Genomic DNA, 26,892 nt, shown 5'->3' with positions numbered 1-26,892 from the left:
ACAAATGCTGCGCAGCTAGCGCCATTCGACGGCCAACACCGCGGTTGCTGGTGTGTCCGCTGTGCCGTGCGTGTGATCATTGCTTGTACAGCCGTCTCGCAGTGTCCGGAGCAAGTATGGTGGGTCTGACACACCGGTGTCAATGTGTTCTTTTTTCCATTTCCAGGAGTGTATTTTGAGTCTTCGTTTATCATTTATTGCATTAATTTTGATTGGAATGACTTTGTAAAGTTACATGTATACTGGGATGTTGTACAATCAGAGAGAAAGCGATCAGAATATCGATTGTGGGTCGAACAGTGTGAACAGAGCGTGCGCGGCACTGTTGTTTGTACGGAGAAGGGGGAAGGAGATTAAAAGTGTGCTGGCTATGTCGTGTCGTGAAATAACTGGTGCGAACGAAACTGATTGACGATGAGATACATTTCTGTTCCTTCCTGTAATGGAATGTAAAGACGTTGAAAGTGGACAGAGAAGTTGCACTGTGTACAACTGCCAAACGAACCGTGTCCCCTGACTACGGCAGGATAACTATGGACAGACAACATTGCAGTTGCGGTGTTCTGGAATGAAATGTGTTCGCTGTGACCGTACCGTGTGCATTTTAAATAGTTTACTTACTACCGTGTGCTTGGACCGTTAATTGTGTCACAGGCTTGTAGAAACTGTTTATTAAGAGTGTGGGTGTTACCGCCAACAGTGGCGAGTTGTGGTCGCGTTATTCGCGTGGTAAACGAACATACTGTAATTCTGCGATCGAAATAACTGTAAAACCCTCTACTGAACTGTGTTACTTCTGCGTTGTACATGAGGGACGTAATAAATCATTCTGTAAAACTGTATGTTGGCATCAACTGTAACAATGTCCAAGTTTACAGTGGCCTATAATACGACACTGATGAAATTGTCGCCGTATAAACCCCATATGAGATAATTAATGTGCAGCACCTACACACGACGGAGCTGATTTCAACACGCTGTCTGCAACGATAAGCTGCCGACGACATTGCACCTCACTGCCTGCATCGTAACACATAAGGATAGCTGCTTTAGCTCTTGTCAAAGACTAAAACAACTATTAAAATTGTAAATTTCCTGTTTTGAACTTTTTCAAAGAAACTAATCTTTGATTTGATTCTTCTTTAAAAATGTTCAAATGTGCGTTAAATCTTATGGGACTTAACTGCTAAGGGCATCAGTCCCTAAGCTTACACACTACTTAACCTAAATTATCCTAAGGACAAACACACACACCCATGCCCGAGGAAGGTCTCGAACCTCCGCCGGAACCAGCCGCACAGTCCATGACTGCAGCGCCTTAGACCACTCGGCTAATCCCGCGTGGCGATTCTTCTTTAAAATAAATGTCATGTTAGCGAAATTTTGTTATTAATGTAGTCATTGTTGGCCTCCAATAGTGTAGTTGTTTCCAATCCTATGCCTATTTCTGTCATTCATAATTTTAGTGCTGCTGCTATTTTAAGTATCTTTCGGTGAGCGTGCACCATAGTTTCAGTGAATTTAATGTGCAATTATTTAGGCATCGTATTTGTTCGAATTGTGCAACCCCCCCCCTCCCCCAGCATTAAGCTAAATGTAACAGCCAATGACAGCAGAGTTGCTTACGCCCAACTGGTGCAACATATGCAGATGCGAGTAAACATAATAACAAGTGTCGGATGCGAACTGTGTATTCACTTAGTCCTACTGGCACATCATCATAACCATATATGCATACAGTTGTATCGTACTTAACTGTGTATGCAGAGATAAATATTAAGAAAACGGTAAAATTTTTGTTAGCACAAATCAGAGACTTTTTTTTCACACCACATCAGATTTGCAAAGAACGGGATTGACTCAGTGTTTTATGGTAGTTTGGCGAAAATTTAGTGGCAAGCTGCGTCACGATCACTTCAAATGGCTTGATTCATAACTGAACTAGATAACATAGCAGGTCAGCTGTATGTAGCTGGATCGCTACAACAGGCGTCTGAACCACCATCATCCAAAAGAGAGTCGTGGGGGATTTAACCAGTTACCCACATCGCTCGATCGTGGCTAGTCTAGTTCTTCTCACATTACGGCGTTTTAAATGTTTGCTTTATGACAGTGTCCAGTTCCATATGAGATGCCTTGGGAACAACCTGAGATAGCATGTAGCGTATATGACTACTTAGTCCTTTACATCACTATAGAAGTCCTGCTGTTTCATGTGAAGACTTTTTTAAGAAGTAATAGTAGGGTCTGTGTTTAAAAAAATCAGAGTCATGCTGTGACGTGATATTGGCTTATAAGGTGACATACCCACGTCTTCCACTGCTGGAAAAAAAATCTATATCAGAGCAACAGACATACTGCATCATCTTATAGAAAAGTGTAGCTTTTTTCTTGCTTCCGACTGGCTGGGTAACAAAAAACTGAGGCCCCCTGCTCACCTAACATAACAAGAATTACACACTAAGTTTGCCAGTCATAGCAGACGGACGTCTTAGGCATTGTGGTGCATCTACGAATAATACAAATTAATGAACATGAGACTTGAAGGCAACCACATGTTAAAAATTTAAACCTGGATGTTCATGAAATTCCTGAAAATGATCTATCCTGAAATCCGGACCGTTGGAAACACAATCTGAGTTGAACAAAAGAATACCTATGTGAGAGAACTCTCGCAAGCCTGACATCAGGGCAATTCTGAAATGATACTAACGGCAAACTATCATTGTGCATTAAACCTTGCCTCATAGACTCACCTTTCGCAGTTACATGTGCCATTTGTAGCCTATAATTCATGAATAAACACTAATCTGTGAGTAAGTGTGATAAAGAAAGTGAATTCTGATAACTCAGTTTCTGTAACTACATTTCTCACAGAGACTGCAATGCACGGCCATATCGGTAATGCCGTGAACATTCTGAGAAAGAGAACACAGAAAACGCTCCGTAATTAATTACTATGACACATGGAGGTCACTCAGTGTAAGTGAAACGGACACGTTTCCACGAATTCTAAGTATGAGCATGAACAGGTGGGGAACACGTGGTCGGATACATAGACAAAGGTAAGTAGATTAGGCAGTGAATTTACGAACGCCAAAAGTACTGGAAAAGCATTATAAAGAATACAGTGCTAATACAGAATGATTGATAAAATATAATGCATCACATCCAGCATCTTCAATCTCTCAACTTTATATCGACACACAAGATAATATTAAAATAATATTACAAAACTGAATATCGTGGCCTTACGCTCGGTTGTATGTGTGTGTGTGTGTGTGTGTGTGTGTGTGTGTGTGTGTGTGTGTGTGTGTGTGTGTGTGAGAGAGAGAGAGAGAGAGAGAGAGAGAGAGAGATAGACATTGTTGGATGTTAGGTCCGCCAGATATGTCTCTTGTATCCACGGATTCACAAACTAAAATCTGATACCTTCTTCAACATGTCCTAGTGAAATCCAATGGACCCCACAAAATTTTCTGCCCCCTTAGTGATACGAATGAAAATCCTGCACGAGAAGTTACTTCTATTTTGTACAGATTTGAAGCATATGTAGTTTAGAGCATCGTAAATGGAACACGAATACGCAAAAACCAAGCGGCGACATCACCAAATCCTGTGATACAGCAGATAGAATGCGTGAATCGAAACGCACTAGACAACCTCTGTATTGCATCCATTGAACGAAAAGGTAGGGGCAAGAGTGAGCTTCGTTTGACCACACGAGATTCTGTAAAGCCATTTTCGGTGACGCACGCCCTGATTGGCGTCGCTGGTCGATCAGCACAGTTAACACAGACCAAAACTGGTCGGATACGGGAAAAACCCATATAGTCCCAAATTTTTGTATAGTGGTAAGACGGACGGCCGCAGACAACGCACTAAACATCCTGACCGATAGGGTGTGAACGTGGGGTTGTGGGGCGTCTAAAGGTAACCTTGTTTCTTGAATAATCCGAAAGCCTCTACTTCTAGCGGAAGTGTTTCCCAGTACAGAATTAAACTATATTAAATTTCCTAGATAAAAATGTCCTGTTAATTTTTTGCTAGGGCTAATAGTTCAGCAGCTGTGAAGGGTCTCTTTGTGAGGCTCTTCATGACATTTTACTTAAAGTAACCTCATACCAGTATATATGGCACTTTAATTTACGTTGCTGTTAGTAAATTTCCTCGGGTATAAAAAGAGTGAGCAACTGGGTGCGTGCATATCAACCACAGTTTACATATTTTTCATATTTTAAACTAAACTTATCTATTGTTTGTCCGGTTCAGATGTACTTGTGCAAAGTCCACTAAGTTTTGTCTCTTCTCTGAGCTCCACACTCATATATTGAAGGCACATTTCCATGCTGACCTTTTATTAGCAGAAAACGTAATTACAAATAATAAAATAAAGACAAATTTGAGCCATAGATATAGTCCACTCCTGTATAAATATTGTATGTAGCCGCTGGAAACATTTTAAGATTTTTCATCATCTTCAGATTAGACTCAGAGTCACCTTTTGTTTTCTGGGTCTTGTCCAGATCGGACGTATGTGGCACACCGCCATTAATACTCCACTATTTCATTATTTTATTACAGGTTGCAACCCATGACACTTGTTATTGCATAAAGTAAGTATAATCACTTAAATTGTGTTTTTATTTCAGAATATATTGTTATTACTAATCTATGTATGTTTTATTTTGTGTCTTTAGTCATTGTGAGATTGTTGGGTGACTTGGAATGGGAAAAGGTTCCGTAGCCTACTTTTAAGCAAAAAGTTGTCCAGCTCGATCCACCGTCGTCTTCGGGTGCTGTTTTTTTCACGAAGTCCGATTCACCACAGAGAGAAGAAACACGGTTAAAAATACGTGAACGGACCTTTAACGAAAGTGCCATGCTCAAGCCCCGCGAGTCTGTATGAAACGTGTTTTACCAATCCGTAAACTTAATTGATATATATTTGATATTCATTACTGTAATTCATTGTATTTTCTCGATCCAGGAACGAATGAGCCAAAAAAATTAATTAAAATGTCTCAGTGCCATATTCCACTGTACCTGTTCTTGGCCGGCCACTGTGGCCGAGCGGTTCTAGGTGCTACAGTTTGGAGCCGCGCGACCCCTACAGTCGCAGGTTCGAATCCTGCCTCGAGCATGGATGCGGGTGATGTCCTTAGCTTAGTTAGGTTTAAGTAGTTCTAGGTTCTAGGGGACTGAAGAACTCAACAGTTAAGTCCCATAGTGCTCAGAGCCATTTGAACCATTTGGACCTGTTCTTGCCTTTCCCACCTGGAGTAATACGTAAAACGCATGACTTTGTGTGTGCAGTTACGAATTCTATGTGCATATCCGTGGGAATAGAGTAGTCTGCTACTGTGACAGTATGCCCAACTTCAGTAGATGCTTGGTGGGTAACAAAGAACTTTCTGTTTGCCTTGGCCGAACCTTTCGTGAAAGCTGGCACAACACATTAGGCCTGCTTTCTGGTCATTTCCACTGGAGGGATTGAAAGGCGCTGTCCTATTTGTCACGATTTTCAGGAAGTTTCGGACATAAATGTGAATGAAGCTGCGAATTTGATAAATGTACTCAACCTCTGTAATATCGATTCTTTGTAAGACTGTGTCTGAGACCAGGGATGTTGATCAGAGAGGTTAACTTTGCTTTGTCAGATTTAAGTAAGAGAGTAGCAGTAGCAGTGTGTTGAATAGTCTCGCAATGTACTTGGTTTAAAAAAGATGGAAGCTGGCCTGCTGTGTAGTGGAGGCATCAGTATTTAAAAAGGATTTTGTAATAATATGTTTTGAGGAAACATATTGAGCAAATGAGATTATAGAAATGGAAGACTAATAACAGCCAACTTTTAAGTCACCCAATTTCTTAATATTTGTAACTGAGTAGCTTGTCATTGTTAGAACACTGCGTATGGTCGAACTTCGCTGAAGAAATTTTGTAATGAAGCATATGTTTCTTGTTTCATAGTTGAAACAAGTGTTAGGAGAGGTAATTGTACACAGGAGAGTTATTAAGAATTGCTAACTAGTCTAGGTATGAGAACTTTATGAAAAAGTGTGTTGCTGTCATTGGTTAATGAAGCCCATTTCAAGTTACTTTCATGACTCTCTTTTCTCATCACGAATTTGTACTGACAAGGGAAAGTACCCATCGCATCCTCTGCTCCCCTCTCTTCAGAGTCCAGTGGGTAGCCCGTCGAAAGCCGAACACAGACCAAGCACGAAAACAGGAAGATTGTGTACTGAACTGTGAGAAAAGAAGCAAAATAGAAACAGTGAACGGTCCAAGCACAAGATGGAGTTACAGGAATCGCTGTGTCGTGCTTGTGTGGTCCCGATGTTAGACTGCCCAGGGGGAGATCCGTGTTCAACTCTCCATGGTGTCCAATTTTTTTTTTCAAATTGTGAGCTGTCCGTCAGGTCATTAACGTGTCTGTTCTCTTTCTGTAACCTTGGCAATGGTCATGCTAGATATTGGTTGTAGAACAAGAATCATGCGGTAAGAATATACACACATCAAAAAAAGTTTTGCATCACCCCAGTTCCCAGAACTCCTGAAGATAGACGTTGGCTATGGATATTGTATCACAGACCACAGACACAGTGCCTTTGACTGTTCAGAGATGTCACTCAATCCACTCAAAGATGTAAACAACCAGGCATGAGCAGCGCCTATTAGACGGAGGGGACACGACAGTCGATCAGTTCTAGTCATTCCACCAGGAAGGAGGTACATGGCTCGTGTTGTCTGTAGTTCAACCATGCCTGGACTGTCAGTACTGCGGTTAGATCGCATCCGCATTGTTACTTGTGCCAGCGAGGGCTCTCAACCACGCGTATCGAAGTGAACCAAAGCGATGTTGTTAGGACATGGAGGAGATACAGAGAGACAGGAACTGTCGATGAGATGCTTCGCTCAGGCCGCCCAAGGGCTGCTACTGTAATGCATGACCAATACCTACGAATTATGGGACGGAGGAGCCCTGACAGCAACGCAACCATGTTGAATAATGCTTTTCGTGCAGCCAAAGGACGTCGTGTTACGGCTCAAGCTGTGCGCAATAGGCTGCATGATGCGCAACTTCGCTCCCGACGTCCATGGCGAGGTCCATCTTTCCAACCACGACACCATGCAGCACGGTACAAATGGGCCCGATAACATGCCGAAGGGACCGCTCAGGATTGACATCACGTTCTCTTCACCGATGAGTGTCGCATATGCCTTCAACCAGACAATAGCCAGAGACGTGCTTGGAGGCAACTCGGCTAGGCTAAATACCTTAGACACACTGTCCAGCGAGTGGAGCAAGATGGAAGTTCCCTGATGTTTTGGGTCAATTGGCTCTGAACACTATGACTCTTAACTTCTGACGTCATCAGTCCCCTAGAACTTAGAACTATTTAAAACTAACTAACTTAAGGACATCACACACATCCACGCCCGAGGCAGGATTCGAACCTGCGACCGTAGCGGTCGCGCTGTACCAGACTGTAGCGCCTAGAACCGCTCAGCCACCTCGGCCGACCCTGCTGTTTTGGAGTGGTATTATGTGGGGCCGACGTACACCGCTGGTGGTCGTGGAAGGCACCGTAACGGCTGTACGATACGTGAATGCCATCCTCCGACCGATAGTGCAATCATATCGGTGGCACATAGGCGCGCCGTTAGTCTTCATGGACGACAATTCGCGCCCCCATCGTGCACATTTTGTGCATGACTTCCTCAGGATAACGACGTCGCTTGACTAGAGTGGCCAGCATGGCCTCCAGACATGAACCCTATCGAATATGCTTGGGATAGATTGAATAGGGCTGTTTATGGACGACGTGACCCACCAACCACTCTGAGGGATCTACGCCGAACCGCCTTTGAGGAGTGGGGCATTCTCGACCAACAGCGCCTTCATGAACTTGTGGATAGTATGCCACGACGAATACAGGCAAGCATCAATGCCAGAGGACGTGCTACTGGGTATTAGTGGTACCGTTGTGTACAGCAATCTGGACCACCACCTTTGAAGGTCTCACTGTATGGTGGTACAACATGCAATGTGTGGTTTTCAAGATCAATTAAAAGGGCAAAAAGATGATGTTTATGTTGATCTCTATTCAAGTTTTCTGTACAGCCTCTGAAACTCTCAGAACCGAGATGTGTGTATTATCGTCGCAAGTAAATGTGATGACTAATGAGAGCAGGCGAGATGCCCTGTAAACCTCTCACAGAAATGAAAACAACAAATAAACAGGTATGAACTGTGTTACAATAAAGGAATTCAAGAGTCAAAACTTCCAAAACGGAACGCAAGAGTTATAACATGTGGTATATGAGTAGAACAAATAGGAGGTCCGTACATTTTGAGATCCCTTCGTTACAAGTCGCTGTTCCAAACGGACGTTGCACCACGACACAGACACAAATTGGAATACAGAGAACAGACACGTCAATGAACGGATGGACAGTTCACAACTTTGTGAGAAAAAAATATTGGGCACAAGGGAGGTTGGAGCACAGATATTCCCTTTGCAGTCCAACACCGTAACAACGTAACCATAACGCGGCTTCTGTTTTGTCTCTATGTTGCACATGGAAAGCAAGGACCGTTCACTGTTTCTATTACGCTTTTTTGTAGGTCAGTACAGCTCCTTTCTGTTCTCGTGCTTGACCTGTGTTCGCGGGCTGTCCATTGGGCCATCTTACCATTTAATCTGAGGGAGGTGTTATGGGGAGTTTCTCTTGTGAGAAACAATTATGAAAACTGGTGAGATACCGCCTTCCACTCCACGTTGCAGGTACGGAAACTGAAATTTGAGTTTTGATAGCCACATTATTATTCGTAACTGCAGCAAGTTGCAGAGCAGACTGGAGCTCCGTACGCATAGGTAGACCAATAAATTTAATTACCATAATGTTCTACAACCAGAGGTTGTAGAGAGTTCCATGGAGAGCATTAGGGAACGACTGACAAGAATGGGGGAAAGAAATACAGTAGAAGAAGAATGGGTAGCTTTGAGAGGTGAAATAGTGAAAGCAGCAGAGCATCAAGTAGGTAAAAAGATAAGGGCTAATAGAAATTCTTGGGTAACAGAAGAGATATTGAATTTAATTGATGAAAGGAGACTATACAAAACTGCAGTACATGAAGCAGGCAAAAAGGAATACAAACATCTCAAAAAAGAGATCGACAGGAAGTGCAAAATGGCTAAGCAGGGATGGCTAGAGAACAAATGTAAGGATGTTGAGGCGTATATCACTAGGGATAAGATGGATGCTGCCTACAGGAAAATTACAGAGACCTATGAAGGAAAGAGAACCACTTGCATGAATATCAAGAGCTCAGTTGGAAACCTAGTTCTACGCAAAGAAGGGAAAGCACAAAGGTGGAAGGAGTATATAGAGGGTCTGTACAAGAGCGATATTCTTGAGGACAATATTATGGAAATGGAAGAGGAGGTAATTGAAGATGAAATGGGAGATATGATACTGCGTGAAGAGTTTGACAGAGCACTGAAAGACCTGAGTCCAAATAAGGCCCCGGGAGGAGACAACATTCCATTAGAACTGCTAATAGCCTTAGGAGAGCCAGCCCTGACAAAAATCTACCATATTGTTAGCAAGTTGTATGAGACAGGCGAAATACCCTCAGACTTCAAGAAGAATATAATAATTCCAGTCCCAAAGAAAGCAGGTGTTGACAGATGTGAATATTACCGAACTATCAGTTTAATAAGCCATGGCTGCAAAATACTAACACGAATTCTTTACAGGCGAATGGAAAAACTGGTAGATGTCGACCTCGGGGAAGATCAGTTTTGATTCCGTAGAAATGTTGGAACACGTGAGACAATACTGACCCTACGTCTTATCTTAGAAAATAGATTAAGGAAGGGCAAACCTACGTCTATTGCATTTGTAGACTTAGAGAAAGCTTTTGACAATGTTGATTGGAATACTCTCTTTCAAATTCTAAAGGTGGCAGGGGTAAAATACAGGGAGCGAAAGGTTACTTACAATTTGTACAGAAACCAGATGGCAGTTATAAGAGTCGAGGGGCACGATAGGGAAGCAGTGATTGGGAAGGGAGTGAGACAGGGTTGGAGCCTCTCCCCGATGTTATTCAATCTGTATATTGAGGATGCAGTAAAGGAAACAAAAGAAAAATTTGGAGTAGGAATTAAAATCCATGGAGAAGAAATAAAGACTTTGAAGTTTGCCGATGACATTGTAATTCTCTCAAGGACAGTAAAGGACCGGGAAGAGCAGCTGAACGGAATAGACAGTGTCTTAAAAGTGGACAGTGTCTTAAGAGGATATAAAATGTAGACTGCAATGGCAAGGAAAGCGTTTCTGAAGAAGGGAAATTTGTTAACATCGAGTATAGATTTAAGTGTCAGGAAGTCGTTTCTGAAAGTATTTGTATGGAGCGTAGCCATGTATGGAAGTGAAACGTGGGCGATAAATAGTTTGGACAAGAAGAGAATAGAAGCTTTCAAAATGTGCTGCTACAGAATAATGCTGAAGATTAGATGGGTAGATCTCATAACTAATGATGAGGTATTGAACAGAATTGGGGAGAAGAGGAATTAGTGGCACAACTTGACTAGAAGAAGGGACCGGTTGGTAGGACATATTCTGAGGCATCAAGGGATCACCAGTTTAGTATTGGAATTCAGCGTGGAGGGTAAAAATCGTAGAGGGAGACCAAGAGATGAATACACTAAGCTGATTCAGAAGGATGTAGATTGCAGTAGGTACTGGGAGATGAAGAAGCTTGCACAGGATAGAGCAGCATGGAGGGCTGCATCAAACCAGTCTCTGCCCTAAAGACCACAACAACAACAACAATGTTGATGTCCATTGCAATGCTCAGTGATGGGCAGTCTGTATTTGTGAAAAAATGCTAGTATCAGTTCAGAGGTTGAACATCAGTAAATAATTTGGTAAAGTGCTGTCTTGTGAATTTAAAGCAATTTTATCAGAAAGTCAGATGCGTCAATTTTTATGTTCATTGCCTATGTAACTGTAATAACAGTTCTGGTACAGCCGCGGGGGATTAGCCGAGCGGTTTAAGGCGCTGGAGTCATGAACTGTACGGCTGGTCCCGGCGGAGGTTCGAGTCCTCCCTCGGGCATGGTTGTGTGTGTTTGTCCTTGGGATAATTTAGGTTAAGTAGTGTGTAAGCTTATGGACTGATGACCTTAGCAGTTAAGTCCCATAAGATTTCACACACATTTGAACATTTTTTTTAGTTCTGGTACAGTTATTGTGTGCAAGACTAAAGATACAGATTAGCAGCATTCATGGCCGACATTTTAAACTGAGTCATTGTGTTTTGTACTCAGATGGCGTATGTAAATTTGGTTGAAAACAATTGGCTTTCCCACAACGAATTGTTCAATGTACCGGCTACTCTGGCTTGTACGTCGCGTAGATTGTGCTTCGTATATATTTCACATTATTCTGTTGACCTGCACTGAGTTGTACATAAATAATTTTTACACATTTCTGAAATACCAGCTTGACACTTACGAACAAGAGCTTGAAAGAAACTTTCAGGATAATCCCCAGTTGGTTAGCGGAGCACTTCAGTGTCCGCTGGGAGCTTCAGTGTTTGAACTGGTGTACGTTTTCAGTCTAGGTAAAGACCTAACGCTTGTCTCTTATACACTGATCAGCCAAAACGTTATGATCGCATGTTTAATAGCTTGTTTGTCAGTCTTTAGATCGAAATACCTCACTGATGCTGTATATTAGGGATCCGACTATTTGTTGGCGGGTTTATGAAGGTATGTAGCATTACATGTCTACGCACAGGCTGTAACGGTAACACCGACCATCTTAAACAGTAATCGACGCTAACGTTAAACCTCTGCCATGAATTTTTGAGAAAGTTGCGTCCTTGAGATAACCTAATGGGAAAAGAAGAATCAGGCAGAGATTCATTTCCAAATCACTCCAGGAGATTATAATCAACAGTAAAGAATTGGGTCAGGAACAGACGTTCTCCCAACACAAAATCAAATTGTAATATTAGATATCGTCCGTCCCCGGTAGCTGAGTGGTCAGCGTGACGGAATGTCAATCCTAATGACCCTTGTTCGATTCCCGGCTGGGTCGGAGATTTTCTCCGCTCAGGGACTGGGTGTTGTGTTGTCCTAATCATCATCATTTCATCCCCATCGACGCGCAGGTCGCCGAAGTGGCGTCAAATCGAAAGACCTCTACCAGGCGAACGGTCTACCCGACGGGAGGTCCTAGCCACACGGCATTTCATTTCATTTCATTAGATATTAATATTGGTCTCCAGCCTAATTAGACGTTCTTGTCAAGCAATATAACAAAGTAGAAGGCAGTGATAAGGATAACCTAACATTCCTTGACACACACCCTAAACTCTTTCCTTATATCTGTTCACACTACACCACAGTAACGTAACCTTACAGATAAATGTACTGCTAACTTGGTAGTCAGACAAACAAATGGCCAATGACATATTAAACAGTAACATATGCCTCTCAACAACACGTACCTTAAGTGAACTAGATGCCGCAGTTTATAGAATCTGCGACACCCAGAGGCCACTGTCATGGTCCTCTATTAGGCCGCCGTATTCTCTGGATCTGAACCCAAGCGACTCCTTTTTGTGGAGCTATATTAAAGACAACGTGGACAGCAACATCACTAAAACCAGTGAAAACAGCCATTCAGGAGGCCATCGACAGCAGCGATGTTCCGACACTTCAGCGGGTCATACAGAATTTCGCTATTCACCTGCGCCACATCATCGCCAACGATGGCAGGCATATCGAACATGTTATAATGTAAATCCGAATATGTGTAGTTACGTTTACATGTTGAATAAAGAATATTCACGCAGTAGTTTGTAACAAATTTATGTTTTATTTTCATATATTCAACAATTGTCACCACGTAACTCATTGGCTATCCTGGATTTAATAAAATGATGACATAATTTCTGACTGTTAAATCAAAAAGATTGCACCCATATTGATATTATCAATATAAAAAGATGTGCGTTGCATGTACTAATAAAATATTCTTTCCTTTTAAGTATCTTACCATAAAAAATACACTACTGGCCATTAAAATTGCTACACCAAGAAGAAATACAGATGATAAACGGGTACTCATTGGACAAATATATTATACTAGGACTCACATGTGATTACATTTTCACGCAGTTTGGGTGCATAGATCCTGAGAAATCAGTACCTAGAACAACCACCTCTGGCCGTAATAACGACCTTGATACGCCTGGGCATTGAGTCAAACAGGAGCTTGGATGGCGTGTACAGGTACAGCTGCCCATGCAGCTTCAACACGATACCACAGCTCATGAAGAGTAGTGACTGGCGTATTGTGACGAGCCAGTTGCTCGGTCACCATTGACCAGACGTTTTCAGTTGGTGAGATATCTGGAGAATGTGCTGGCCAGGGCAGCAGTCGAACATTTTCTGTATCCAGAAAGACCCGCACAGGACCTGCAACATGCGATCATGTATTATACTGCTGAAATGTAGGGTTTCGCAGGGATGGAATGCAGGGTAGAGCCACGGGTCGTAACACATCTGAAATGTAACGTCCACTGTTCAAAGTGCCGTCAATACGAACAAGAGGTGACCGAGACGTGTAACCAATGGCACCCAATACCATCACACCGGGTGATACGCCAGTATGGCGTTGACGAATACACGCTTCCAATGTGCGTTCACCGCGATGTCGCCAAACGCGGATTCGACCATCATGATGCTGTAAACAGAACCTGGATTCATCCGAAAAAATGACGTTTTGCTATTCGTGCACCCAGGTTCGTCGTTGAGTACACCATCGGAGGCGCTCCTGTTTGTGATGCAGCATCAAGGGTAACCGCAGCCATGGTCTCCGAGCTGATAGTCCATGCTGCTGCAAACGTCGTCGAACTGCTCGTGCAGATGATTGTTGTCTTGCAAACGTCCCCATCTGTTGACTCAGGGATCGAGACGTGGCTGCATGATCCGTTACAGCCATGCGGATAAGATGCCTGTCATCTCGACTGCTAGTGATATGAGGCCGTTGGGATCCAGTACGGCGTTCCGTATTACCCTCCTGAACGCAACGATTCCATTTTCTGCTAACAGTCATTGGATCTCGACCAACGCGAGCAGCAGTGTCGCGATAAGATAGACCGCAATCGCGATAGGCTACAATCCGACCTTTATCAAAGTCGGAAACGTGATGGTATGCATTTCTCCTCCTTACACGACGCATCACAACAACGTTTCACCAGGCAACGCCGGTCAACTGCTGTTTGTGTATGAGAAATCGGTTGGAAACTTTCCTCATGTCAGCACGTTGTAGGCGTCGCCACCGGCGGCAACCTTGTGTGAATGCTCCGAAAAGCTAATCATTTGAATATCACAGCATCTTCTTCCTGTCGGTTAAATTTCGCGTCTGTAGCACGTCTTCTTCGTGGTGTAGCAATTTTAATGGCCAGTAGTGTATGTTGAATGGATAAGAAATAAACGTTTGAGACCGTTTTGTGTACTGGCCATCACATTAAGTTCTTGTTAAGTCAAAAATATCAATTTCAGTATCTTGCCATTTCTTGGATGAGTATCTGCGAGCACCTGTGGGCAGAGCCTTAGCAATTGATAAATGTCACAGTTGTAAACACAGAAAGAAGATTAAGAGTAGCTTCCGGGAGACTTGGTACCTTTGGGCGTGCGGTTTCCCCGGCTCCCCGACGTACTTGAGGCCGTGCAGGCTGGTGCTTTCGCAGAACTCCCTGAAGTAGTCCCAGACCCTCAGGAGGCAGCCGCCGCGCGCCCTGTAGAGAGGTGGAGGGAACTCGCGTTAACAGGTGAGAGACAAGTGTCAGCTGAAAAAAGAACTGTAGCACTGCCTCTGCGCGTTTACGAATGGTGTAAGTCAAATGAAAAACTGCCGGCCGGTGTGGCCGTGCGGTTCTAGGGCCCGTCAGTCTGGAACCACGTGACCGCTACGGTCGCAGGTTCGAATCCTGCCTCGGGAATGGATGTGTGTGATGTCCTTAGGTTAGTTAGGTTTAAGTAGTTCTAAGTTCTAGGGGACTGATGACCACAGATGTTGACTCCCTTAGTGCTCAGAGCCATTTGAACCATTTGAACAAATGAAAAACTTAAATTTTGTAATAACAAATTGAAATTTCGCGCCGTTATCCTGTAAGTTGGTAAACGTAATGGCCTGTAAGTGGCAGCATAGTGGAGACGCACACATACCGTCGCAGTATCAGTATAAAGGTGGCCGCCCCACTTGCGACTTGCACCAGGGAAGAACAGCGTTTTGTTACTCGGTTTTTGGGTAGTGGAGGTGTGAAACCTATTTAAATTCATCGACGAACGAAGGTTCAGTACGGTGATGCATGTTTGTCACAGCAGCAGGTCTACGAATGGAGTAGGAAGTTCGCAAATGGTGTGACTTCAGTGGAAGATGCTCCTCGTCCAGGTCAGGCACAACGAGTTGTGACTCCACAGAACATTGCAGCAGTTGAAGCCACACTGAAGGAAAACCGCCGAGTGACACTGAATGACATTGCAGCATGTTTACAGATTAGGTATGGGTCAGTACACCACGTTGTGCATGATGTGCTCCAGTTTAACGAAGTGTCTGCAAGATGAGTGCCACGGCAGCTGACTCCTGAAATGAGAGAACGATGTGTTGATGCTTGTGAAGAACTCCTTCGGCGCTTTGAACGAGAAGAATCGTTACTGGGGACGAAACCTGTACTCACGTCCACTAACCGGAAACGAACAGAGCGAGCAAGTAATGGCGCCCCATTTCTCATCACCAAAACCAAAGAAGTTTCGAACAGAACCATCAGCAGGGAAGGTTATACTGACTCTGTTCTGGGACGAAGAAGGCGTCAGTGTGGAGCATACCTAGAGGGACCACTGTCACCAGTGCATCATACACAGATCTCCTAAAAAAAATCATCTGCGGCCTGCAATCAAATCAAAGCGACGTGGATTGCTGTCATCAGGTGTCCTTTTGCAACATGACAATGCGAGGCCCCGCACTGCCCGTACAACAGTTGCAGCAATCACAAACCTGCATTTTGATTGTCTTCCTCATCCACCATACTCACCAGACCTTGCCCCAAGTGATTTCCATATGTTTGGACCACTCAAAGACGCAATGGGAGCGAAGAAGTTCCGTTCTGATGAAGAGGTACTCCACGCGGTGCATGAGTTGTTGCGCGGACTACCAAAAGAATTTTTTTCTAAAGGAATTCATGCACTTTGTAAGCGCTGAAGAACTTGCATTGAGCGTGGGGTAGATTATGTTGAAAAGTGATACAGCTTTGTACCACTTCTGCACAATAAACAATATTTAAAAAATATATTTAAGGTTTTCATTGGACTCACCCTCGTATCTGTCTCGCCAAAAAGTCTGAAACAATCTCCATAGACCATTCGTTGTTAGCCGCCCCAAGGGGAAGACGTGCTTTGTCGGTACTTCACGATTTTCACCTGTTTTGTGGGATAAAGTGACGGTGCCGTTTTCATCTTTGGCATGCCAGTGTAGACACTGTCAAGTGCATACCTTACGTTTATGTATACGTATTGGTTGACGTCTGCGTTTTCCTTTTACATTCGTGTGAGATCACATGTCAGACAAATTCTCTTCCAACATTTAGATTCTTACATTTTACGCTCAACCTAAATGAACTGGTTGTCTTATTTCGCCATTACGTTTCACTGGTCACATGAAAACTTCGGTGTACATCGTGAAGTATTGTATAGTTCCGAATATTGAGAGCCATGAGAAACATAATTGTTACTATATCATCAGTCGAGAAGTACACTTGTGCTTCTGCAAAATCTGAAGTTTTGGATCCTCACTCAGACTAGCGTTCCTCTGGTTTCCACACCGAAGAGCCAAACAAACTGGTACACCTGCCTAATACCGTGTGGAGTTCCCGCGAGAATGTCGCAACACGACATGGCATGGACTCGACTAATGTCTGAAGTAGTTATGGAGTGAATTGACACCATGAATCCTTCATGGCCGGGATGGTTCCTTTGAAAGGGCACGGCCGATTTCCTTCTCAATCCTTCCTTAACCCGAGCTTGCGCTCCGTCTCTAATGACCTCGTTGTCGACGGGACGTTAAACACTAATCACTAACCACCACCACCAATCCTTCATGGTTTTCCATAAATCCGTGAGAGTACGAGGGGCTGGAGATCTCTTCTGAAAACCACGTTGCAAGGCATTCCCAGATATGCTCAATAATGTTCATGCCTGAGGAGTTCGGTGGCCAGACAAAGTATTTAAATTCAGAAGAGAGTTCCTGGAGCCACTCTGTAGAAATTCTGGACGTCTGGTGTCTCTCACTGTCCTACTGGAATTGACCAAGTCCGTCGGAATGCACAATGGACATGAATGGATGCAGGTGATCAGACAGGATGCTTACGTACATGTCGTATCTAGACGTATCAGGGGTCCCACATCACTCCAAACTGCACACGCTCCACACCATTACAGAGTCTCCACCAGCTTGAACAGTCGCCTGGTGACATTCAGGGTCCATGGATTCATAAGGTTGTCTCAGTACCGATACACGTCCATCCCCTCGATACAATTTGAAACGAGACTCGTCCGACCAGGCAACATGTTTCGAGTCATCAACAGTCCAATGTCAGTGCTGAAGGTCCCAGGCGATGGGTAACCTTTGTGTCACCTAGTCGTCAGGGGTACACGAGTGTGCGTCCGGCTCCGAAAGCCCATATCGATGATGTTTGTCGAGTAGTTCGCACACTGACACTTGTTGATGGCCCAGCATTGAAATCTCCAGCAATTTGCGGAACAGTAGCACTTTTATCACGTTAAAAGCTTCTCCTCAGTCGTCGCTAGTGCCGTTCCTGTAGGATCTTTTTCCAGCCTCAGCGATGCCGGAGACTTGATGTTTTACCGGTTTCCTGATATTCACGGTACACTCGTGAAATGGTCGTACGGGAATATCCCACTCGTGCGTCGACTATAACACCTCGTTCAAACTCATTTAAATCTTGATAACCCTCCATTGTAGCAGCAGTAACCGATCTCACAACTGTGCCAGGCACTCGTTGTCTTATATAGGCATTGCCAACCGCAGTGATATATTCTTGCCTGTTTACATATCTCTGTATCTGAATACGCGTGCCTATACCAGTTTCTCTGGCGCTTCAGTGCATATCATCAGTCGTAAACTACACTTGTGCTTCAATAAAATTAGTCTTTTTAAATCCTCACCCAGACCTTCGTTCTCCTGATTTATACATATGTAAGGCATCTAGGTAATTTAAAACGCTTCTTTCAGAATTTTCAGATGCCCACTCATGTTGCTTGTAACATACATTCCTGGAAATTGAAATAAGAACACCGTGAATTCATTGTCACAGGAAGGGGAAACTTTATTGACACATTCTTGGGGTCAGATACATCACATGATCACACTGACAGAACCACAGGCACTTAGACACAGGCAACAGAGCATGCACAATGTCGGCACTAGTACAGTGTATATCCACCTTTCGCAGCAATGCAGGCTGCTATTCTCCCATGGAGACGATCGTAGAGATGCTGGATGTAGTCCTGTGGAACGGCTTGCCATGCCATTTCCACCTGGCGCCTCAGTTGGACCAGCGTTCGTGCTGGACGTGCAGACCACATGAGACGACGCTTCATCCAGTCCCAAACATGCTCAATGGGGGACAGATCCGGAGATCTTGCTGGCCAGGGTAGTTGACTTACACCTTCTAGAGCACGTTGGGTGGCACGGGATACATGCGGACGTGCATTGTCCTGTTGGTACAGCAAGTTCCCTTGCCGGTCTAGGAATGGTAGAACGATGGGTTCGATGACGGTTTGGATGTACCGTGCACTATTCAGTGTCCCCTCGACGATCACCAGAGGTGTACGGCCAATGTAGGAGATCGCTCCCCACACCATGATGCCGGGTGTTGGCCCTGTGTGCCTCGGTCGTATGCAGTCCTGATTGTGGCGCTCACCTGCACGGTGCCAAACACGCATACGACCATCATTGGCACCAAGGCAGAAGCGACTCTCATCGCTGGGGACGACACGTCTCCATTCGTCCCTCCATTCACGCTTGTCGCGACACCACTGAAGGCGGGCTGCACGATGTTGGGGCGTGAGCGGAAGACGGCCTAACGGTGTGCGGGACCGTAGCACAGCTTCATGGAGACCGTTGCGAATGGTCCTCGCCGATACCCCAGGAGCAACAGTGTCCCTAATTTGCTGGGAAGTGGCGGTGCAGTCCCCTACGGCACTGCGTAGGATCCTACGGTCTTGGCGTGCATCTGTGCGTCGCTGCGGTCCGGTCCCAGGTCGACGGGCACGTGCACCTTCCGCCGACCACTGGCGACAACATCGATGTACTGTGGAGACCTCTCGCCCCACGTGTTGAGCAATTCGGCGGTACGTCCACCCGGCCTCCCGCATGCCCACTATACGCCCTCGCTCAAAGTCCGTCAACTGCACATACGGTTCACGTCCACGCTGTCGCGGCATGCTACCAGTGTTAAAGACTGCGATGGATCTCCGTATGCCACGGCAAACTGGCTGACACTGACGGCGGCGGTGCACAAATGCTGCGCAGCTAGCGCCATTCGACGGCCAACACCGCGGTTGCTGGTGTGTCCGCTGTGCCGTGAGTGTGATCATTGCTTGTACAGCCCCCTCGCAGTGTCCGGAGCAAGTATGGTGGGTCTGACACACCGGTGTCAATGTGTTCTTTTTTCCGTTTCCAGGAGTGTATTTCGTAGTATCAACGACTATGAGCTACGGCTGCGTATTCTAAACATTTTTAGCTACAATTTCATGTTGAGAAAATCACTCTCTCGCAGTTACAGTGTAGATGTTTAAGAGATTAGTGCAACAGTTACACTATACTCCGCTCATTGACATGTTTGTTAAGGGCATTGTTGAAAGCATATGCACAAAGCCGACTGCTGTCACGTAATACTGTGTTTTGTGTATGTTATAGCTGTCATAACATGTTACAGTTAGGTTACGCTTCAACAGCTGTGTACTTTGTCGCAAATTGCCACTGTTTTGATGTCTGCTATGCGAGTCTATTAGTAAGCATAACTTTCAATAGACAAAGTTAACTTCTGAGAATGACTGAATTTTGTCCTCTGTGTTTCACCGTAACACAAATCACTTTCTTCGACACTGCAGCTCCAGTTCTTGCAATCCTTGATCCTACACAGCCCCGTCAATCGGTGAGGTTAATTTTAAGTTATTTGTTCGCAAAAGTATTCCACCCGTCATAATGTTGCCCGACTGTCGGCGTTCTTCTTGAGGACAGGATAAGCAAACTGCTGTACGTAAGCAATGCTGTTAAGCAATTGGAAACTGCTGCGAATGACTGTGTTCTGCGGATACTGTCTGCTCTGCAGGCAATAAAGGGCGCATCACCGTTCGTCGAGTTTGCTGTGAGTGGGGTGCCAGCGGTAGGTCTGCGTGCTCTACACAATGGAAACTGGGACCTGAGAAAACATAGGGTGCAACACTGATCCCGATAATTGAGAATTCTGAGGTGCTGGTCTTACTGAAAATGAAATGGAAGCTTGCCGACACACATGACCTTTTCAAAAGCCAGCTGTGTCCCACGTAAGGTTGGAGCAAGCCCAAAAACGTAGGGTTCTATCGTGAGCAGTTCGAATACACGGCTTATAATGGTATCCCTTTCCTCCACTATGGCTTCAACTGCTGCAATGTTCTGTGGAGTCACAACTCGTTGTGGCTGCCCTGGACGAGGAGCATCTTCCAATGAAGGCACACCGTCTGCGAACTTTCTAATCCATTCGTAGACCTACTGTGACAAACATGCATCACCGTACTGAAACTTCATTAGTCGATGAGTTTCAATAGGTTTCACACTTTCATACTCAAAAACCGAATAACAGAACGCTGTTCTTCCCTGGTCGCAAGTGGAGCGGCCATCTTTATCCAACTTACAGGATAACGGCGCGAAACTTCGATTTGTTCTTACAAATTTAAGTTTTTCATTTGACTCACCCTCATTCATATATATATATATATATATATATATATATATATATATATATATACTCCTGGATATTGAAATAAGAACACCGTGAATTCATTGTCACAGGAAGGGGAAACTTTATTGACACATTCCTGGGGTCAGATACATCACATGATCACACTGACAGAACCACAGGCACATAGACACAGGCAACAGAGCATGCACAATGTCGGCACTAGTACAGTGTATATCCACCTTTCGCAGCATTGCAGGCTGCTATTCTCCCATGGAGACGATCGTAGAGATGCTGGATGTAGTCCTGTGGAACGGCTTGCCATGCCATTTCCACCTGGCGCCTCAGTTGGACCAGCGTTCGTGCTGGACGTGCAGACCGCGTGAGACGACGCTTCATCCAGTCCCAAACATGCTCAATGGGGGACAGATCCGGAGAGCTTGCTGGCCAGGGTAGTTGACTTACACCTTCTAGAGCACGTTGGGTGGCACGGGATACATGCGGACGTGCATTGTCCTGTTGGAACAGCAAGTTCCCTTGCCGGTCTAGGAATGGTAGAGCGATGGGTTCGATGACGGTTTGGATGTACCGTGCACTATTCAGTGTCCCCTCGACGATCACCAGAGGTGTACGGCCAGTGTAGGAGATCGCTCCCCACACCATGATGCCGGGTGTTGGCCCTGTGTGCCTCGGTCGTATGCAGTCCTGATTGTGGCGCTCACCTGCACGGCGCCAAACACGCATACGACCATCATTGGCACCAAGGTAGAAGCGACTCTCATCGCTGAAGATGACACGTCTCCATTCGTCCCTCCATTCACGCCTGTCGCGACAGCACTGGAGGCGAGCTGCACGATGTTGGGGCGTGAGCGGAAGACTGCCTAACGGTGTGCGGGACCGTAGCACAGCTTCATGGAGACCGTTGCGAATGGTCCTCGCCGGTACCCCAGGAGCAACAGTGTCCCTAATTTGCTGGGAAGTGGCGGTGCGGTTCCCTACGGCACTGCGTAGGATCCTACGGTCTTGGCGTGCATCTGTGCGTCGCTGCGGTCCGGTCCCAGGTCGACGGGCACGTGCACCTTCCGCCGACCACTGGCGACAACATCGATGTACTGTGGAGACCTCTCGCCCCACGTGTTGGCAATTCGGCGGTACGTCCACCCGGCCTCCCGCATGCCCACTATACGCCCTCGCTCAAAGTCCGTCAACTGCACATACGGTTCACGTCCACGCTGTCGCGGCATGCTACCAGTGTTAAAGACTGCGATGGAGCTCCGTATGCCACGGCAAACTGGCTGACACTGACGGCGGCGGTGCACAAATGCTGCGCAGCTAGCGCCATTCGACGGCCAACACCGCAGTTCCTGGTGTGTCCGCTGTGCCGTGCGTGTGATCATTGCTTGTACAGCCCTCTCGCAGTGTCCGGAGCAAGTATGGTGGGTCTGACACACCGGTGTCAATGTGTACTTTTTTTCATTTCCATATGCTTGAAACCGTTTTACAATACCTCGAGCTATTAATATAATATTGAAGGTTCGCACTTTATACAGGATGTTTGGACATTATCGTTACGGACGTCTAGGACTTGTAGAGGGAAGTGAGTACATAATAATTTGGACAGAAATCCATGTTCGGAAACGTACTGTCTCCGTGCTATAGCGTCTGAAAACATGTTTACTATGTAGGCATGCAACAGGGTATTGTATGTTAACCGGAGACCTAGAAACGATGGAGAGGCTCCGTTCCCGCCTCAGCCGCAGTGGTCCACAATCCCACGACGACTACCGCAGTCCACTTCACCCCTCCGCCGCCCCACACCGAACCCAGGGTTATTGTCCAGTTCGGCCCCGGTGGACCCCTCAGGGAACGTCTCACACCAGACGAGTGTAACTCCTATGTTTGTTTGATAGAGTAATGGTGGTGTACGCGTACGTGGAGAACTTGTTTGCGCAGCAATCGCCGACAGTGTAACTGAGGCGGAATAAGGGTAACCAGCCCGCATTCGCCGAGGCAGATGGTAAACCGCCTAAAAACCATCCACAGACTGGCCGGTTCACCGGACCTCGACACAAATCCGCCGGGCGGATTCGTGCCAGGGACCAGGCGCGCCTTCCCGCCCGGAAAGCCCTCCATTACACCACACGGCCAACCGGGCGGGCTTTGCATAGTCGGGGGTGCTTACGTTGGATCGGTCCACAACGTCCGATTCCGTCGCAAGCTCACCACAATTACGCAACAGCTTCGAGAAAGGGTAACTGCACCGACAGTGGACGTGACAGTGGTGTTCCAAGGAGCCGCCGAACACCCGAAGTGGAAGCGCCATACTGAATCATGTTGAAGAGAATCCGTCTTCTTTGGCCATTGATGAGGAATGGAACTGTAAAACAAGTGATGTCCTGGGTGGCGTCTAATCTATTACTTATAAAAGTGGTCGTCTTACCAACACGTCTTCAAATGACTGTAGCACGGAAACAGTACGTTTCCGGACGTGGATTCCAGTTCAAAATATCATCTCCTCACTCCCTTCTGTAAGGACTCGCAATTTGTAATGAGAATTTTCGAACACCCTGTATGGCATAGGTGTGGTACACAGTAAAGTTTAATCACATTTTCTTCGGTTATCTAAACACTACAGTGACATCTGCAGATGTTTCTCCATAGACAGTGGCGTACTGAATGCTGTTCGCTAGGAAGAAGAGGGAAAGGTGAAGCAAAATGGCTGCAGGAAAATGTGAAGAAACTGCAAAGGAAATGGTGGTCAGAGGGGCAGATTCAGCAACAAGAAAAGTCAACACAACTTTCGACCAAATTTAAAGCGAGGAGGTCATCATTACGAGTGTAAAAAGGAGGTAAAAATTACATCGAGATGTAAAGATTACACTGAGAACCTTTACGAGAAGGAACTGTTTGCTGACGTTATAGAAGAAAGGTATGGTATCTATTTGGAGACATAGGGAATATAGTATTTAGAGTCAGTGTTTGAGAGAGCCTACGTAAAGTTATTCAGGCAAGCGTAATACAATCAATGAGGTGGGAGAAATAGCATCGAACTTTTGGCAGAACATCACCGCCGGCCGCGGTGGCCGAGCGGCTCTAGGCGCTCAGTTCGGAACCGCGCGACTGCTACGGTCGCAGGTTCGAATCCTGCCTCGGACATGGATGTTTGTGATGTCCTTAGGTTAGTTAGCTTCAAGTAGTTCTAGGTTCTAGGTTCTAGGGGACTGATGACCACGGCTGTTAAGTCCCATAGTGCTCAGAGCCCAAAGAATATCACCCATGCAACTGCGAAGATACTGATTTGATTTGATTTAATTAATTATTGATTCCATAGACACACAAAAGAGGGGATCCTCTGGGTGTGGAACATGTCAGATAAACACATTACAAATATGTAATTAAGAAAACTTCAGTTTCATTAATTTTAATGGACCTAGTATGGAACCTTGGGATTCACCACATGTAATTTCTTCCCAGTCAGATGCTGTCTGATTGCCTACTGCTTAAGTGTTACATAATGACACCCTTTGTTTTCTACTAGTAAGATATGACTGAAACCACTTTACAGTACTACCAGTGATGCCATAATGTTTCAATTTACTTAAAATAATGGTGTGATTCACACAGTCAAAAGCCTTTGACAGTTCACAGAATATGCCAGCTGCCTCTAATTTCTTTTCTAATGAATTGAGGACATTTTCAATTAAGTGTAAATAGCCTTCTCAATATCAGCACCCTTAAGATACCCAAACTGTGACTTTGACAGTGTGTTATTTTCATTAAGGTGCTTAAGTAGATGCTTGAACATAACCTTTTCAAAGATTTTGGAAAAAGCTGGCAAAAGTGAGATTGGTCTGTAATTTGACTGCATTTCTTTGTCCTCTTTCTTGTGGAGAGGTATACTTCAGCAAATTTAAGCCAGTCCGGAAATGTTTCTGTGAGAAGTGATTGATTACACAAATAACTTAAGATATGACTAAGCTCACATCAACACTCTTTTATTAACTTTGTTGATATGTTATCACAACCACTAAAATGCTTTAATTTCAAGGACTTTATGATAGATTCTATTTCTTTTGGTGAAGTAAGTGTCAATTCCATTTTACTGAGATTGCTTGTGTGCACTGGTCTTAGATATTCCACTGCATTATTTACTGAACCTGACAACCCCATGCTACCAGTAACAGAGACAAAATTACTGAAATTCAAAAAAAAAAAAAAGAGTGACACCTATATTAGAAGTGGAAGAGAACCAATGATAGGATTCGCTGATGACATACCTACCTTTGGTGAAAGCAGAAAAAATATAAAAAACTGTTAAATGGAATAAGCAGACTACTGACCTCATGTTAGGGATTGAGAGTGAACCACAGCAAGATGAAGGTAATGGAGAGCAGCAGAAACGAGGATAGCGAGAAACTTATCGAAATTCTGGACCAAGTCGTTGAGGAAAAAGTAAAGGAATTATGATGGCTTCAAAGCAAAATAACGTGTTATTAACGAAGCAACGACATAAAAAGCAGACTGGCAAGGATAAAAATTTAACAAAAATCTACTAGCGCCAAACGTAGGTCTTAACTTGAGGGAGAAATTTCTGAGAATGTGTGCTTGGAGAAGAGCATTGTACGAAAGTGAATCAAGGACTGTGGTAAAACCGGAAGAGAAGACAAACAGAGAGTTTAACGTGTGGTGTTAGAGAAGAATGCTGATAATGAAGCTGACACGAAATAAGAAATGAAGAGGTCCTCCGCAGAATCGATAGGAGAGAAATATATAGAAAATACTGACTATAAAAGTGGACAAGCATAGGACATGTGTGAAGACATCAAGGGACAACTGTCAATGGACTAGAGGGAGCCTTCAAGAGCAAAAACTGTAGGGGCTAGTAGAGATCGAAACAGGCATAAGTAACAGATATAGGTGCAGATATTTCTGTATGTGGTACATTAATATGTACACACATCAGTGTGTTGGCTGCTTTTGCTCTGTGTCGAAATCTTCGCAGAAACACGTCACAAAGCTTAAGAGCTGATGCATTCTCCATGGTGGTACTGCACCATTAAAAGGGCTACACCTTTTGGCACAGACTAACTGTTTTGCGTCCACGTGACCTGACCTGGTGTCCAGGGGAAAATAAGTATTAATGGTTTGCTCTTGCCACATGTACTTGGAGGTACTAACCAATCTAAAGACATACGACTCGTATTGGCTATAATTATTAGTCTGGAAGTGACGTAAATAATGATGTAACGTTGTTCAGTACATCGTACACAGTCAACAGTAGAAATATATGCACTTATATCCGTTACGCCCTCTGTATACAACAAGTAATTAAATACGTTCTATTGGAGATGAAGAACCTGGAACAAGAGAGGATAGCGTGGCGGGACACATGAAACCAGTCAGAAGGCTAATGAACCATAAAATAAATTCAGTCCATTCGCATACCGACTGTGTGGAGTCTCTTGCAGTCTCTACTGCTCGTTGTTACGTGCGGTGCAGGCTGCGTACTCACCGAACGACGCCGGTGGGGTCGGAGTCGCTATCGCCCAGGACGTAGACGGTCGGCCGCTTCTCGTAAGCGTCCATCGTGCTGTGAGCGTGGTTATCCTCTAACTGGCCGCCCACAACGGCAGTTTTCGTGAGCTGGGCGTGCCCTTCTGACACGCTACCGACAGGTGCGTGCGACAATGTAAGCCGCCCATGTGACAGTTGAGTGTCTCCCGGCGTTGCGATGTTCAAATAACAAACAGCACTGCAGCCGGGCGACAGTGACGTTATGATGCCACTGGCGCGATGTTACGAACATTCCGGAATTTTTTGAATAGACCTTCTATGTGTGATCA

General features: G+C 45.0%; 1 protein-coding gene across 1 annotated transcript in view; it reads right to left on the bottom strand.

Annotated features, from left to right (window-relative positions):
• The window catches only part of LOC126273424 (pickpocket protein 28-like), a 158,946-nt gene extending 132,311 nt beyond the window's left edge, over nt 1-26,635 (bottom strand). The window contains exons 1-2 of the mRNA XM_049976975.1: nt 26,562-26,635; nt 14,714-14,827 (exon numbers count right to left, since the gene is read on the bottom strand). Coding sequence (XP_049832932.1) covers nt 14,714-14,827; nt 26,562-26,635 — 188 coding nt within the window. The remainder of the gene's footprint in view (nt 1-14,713; nt 14,828-26,561) is intronic.
• Nucleotides 26,636-26,892: the final 257 nt, after the last annotated feature.

Source organism: Schistocerca gregaria, chromosome 5, assembly GCF_023897955.1.
Source record: "Schistocerca gregaria isolate iqSchGreg1 chromosome 5, iqSchGreg1.2, whole genome shotgun sequence".
NCBI lineage: Eukaryota > Metazoa > Arthropoda > Insecta > Orthoptera > Acrididae > Schistocerca > Schistocerca gregaria.
The sequence above is the reverse complement of the archived record's forward strand: the minus strand, read 5'-3'. Positions and strand labels throughout refer to the sequence as shown.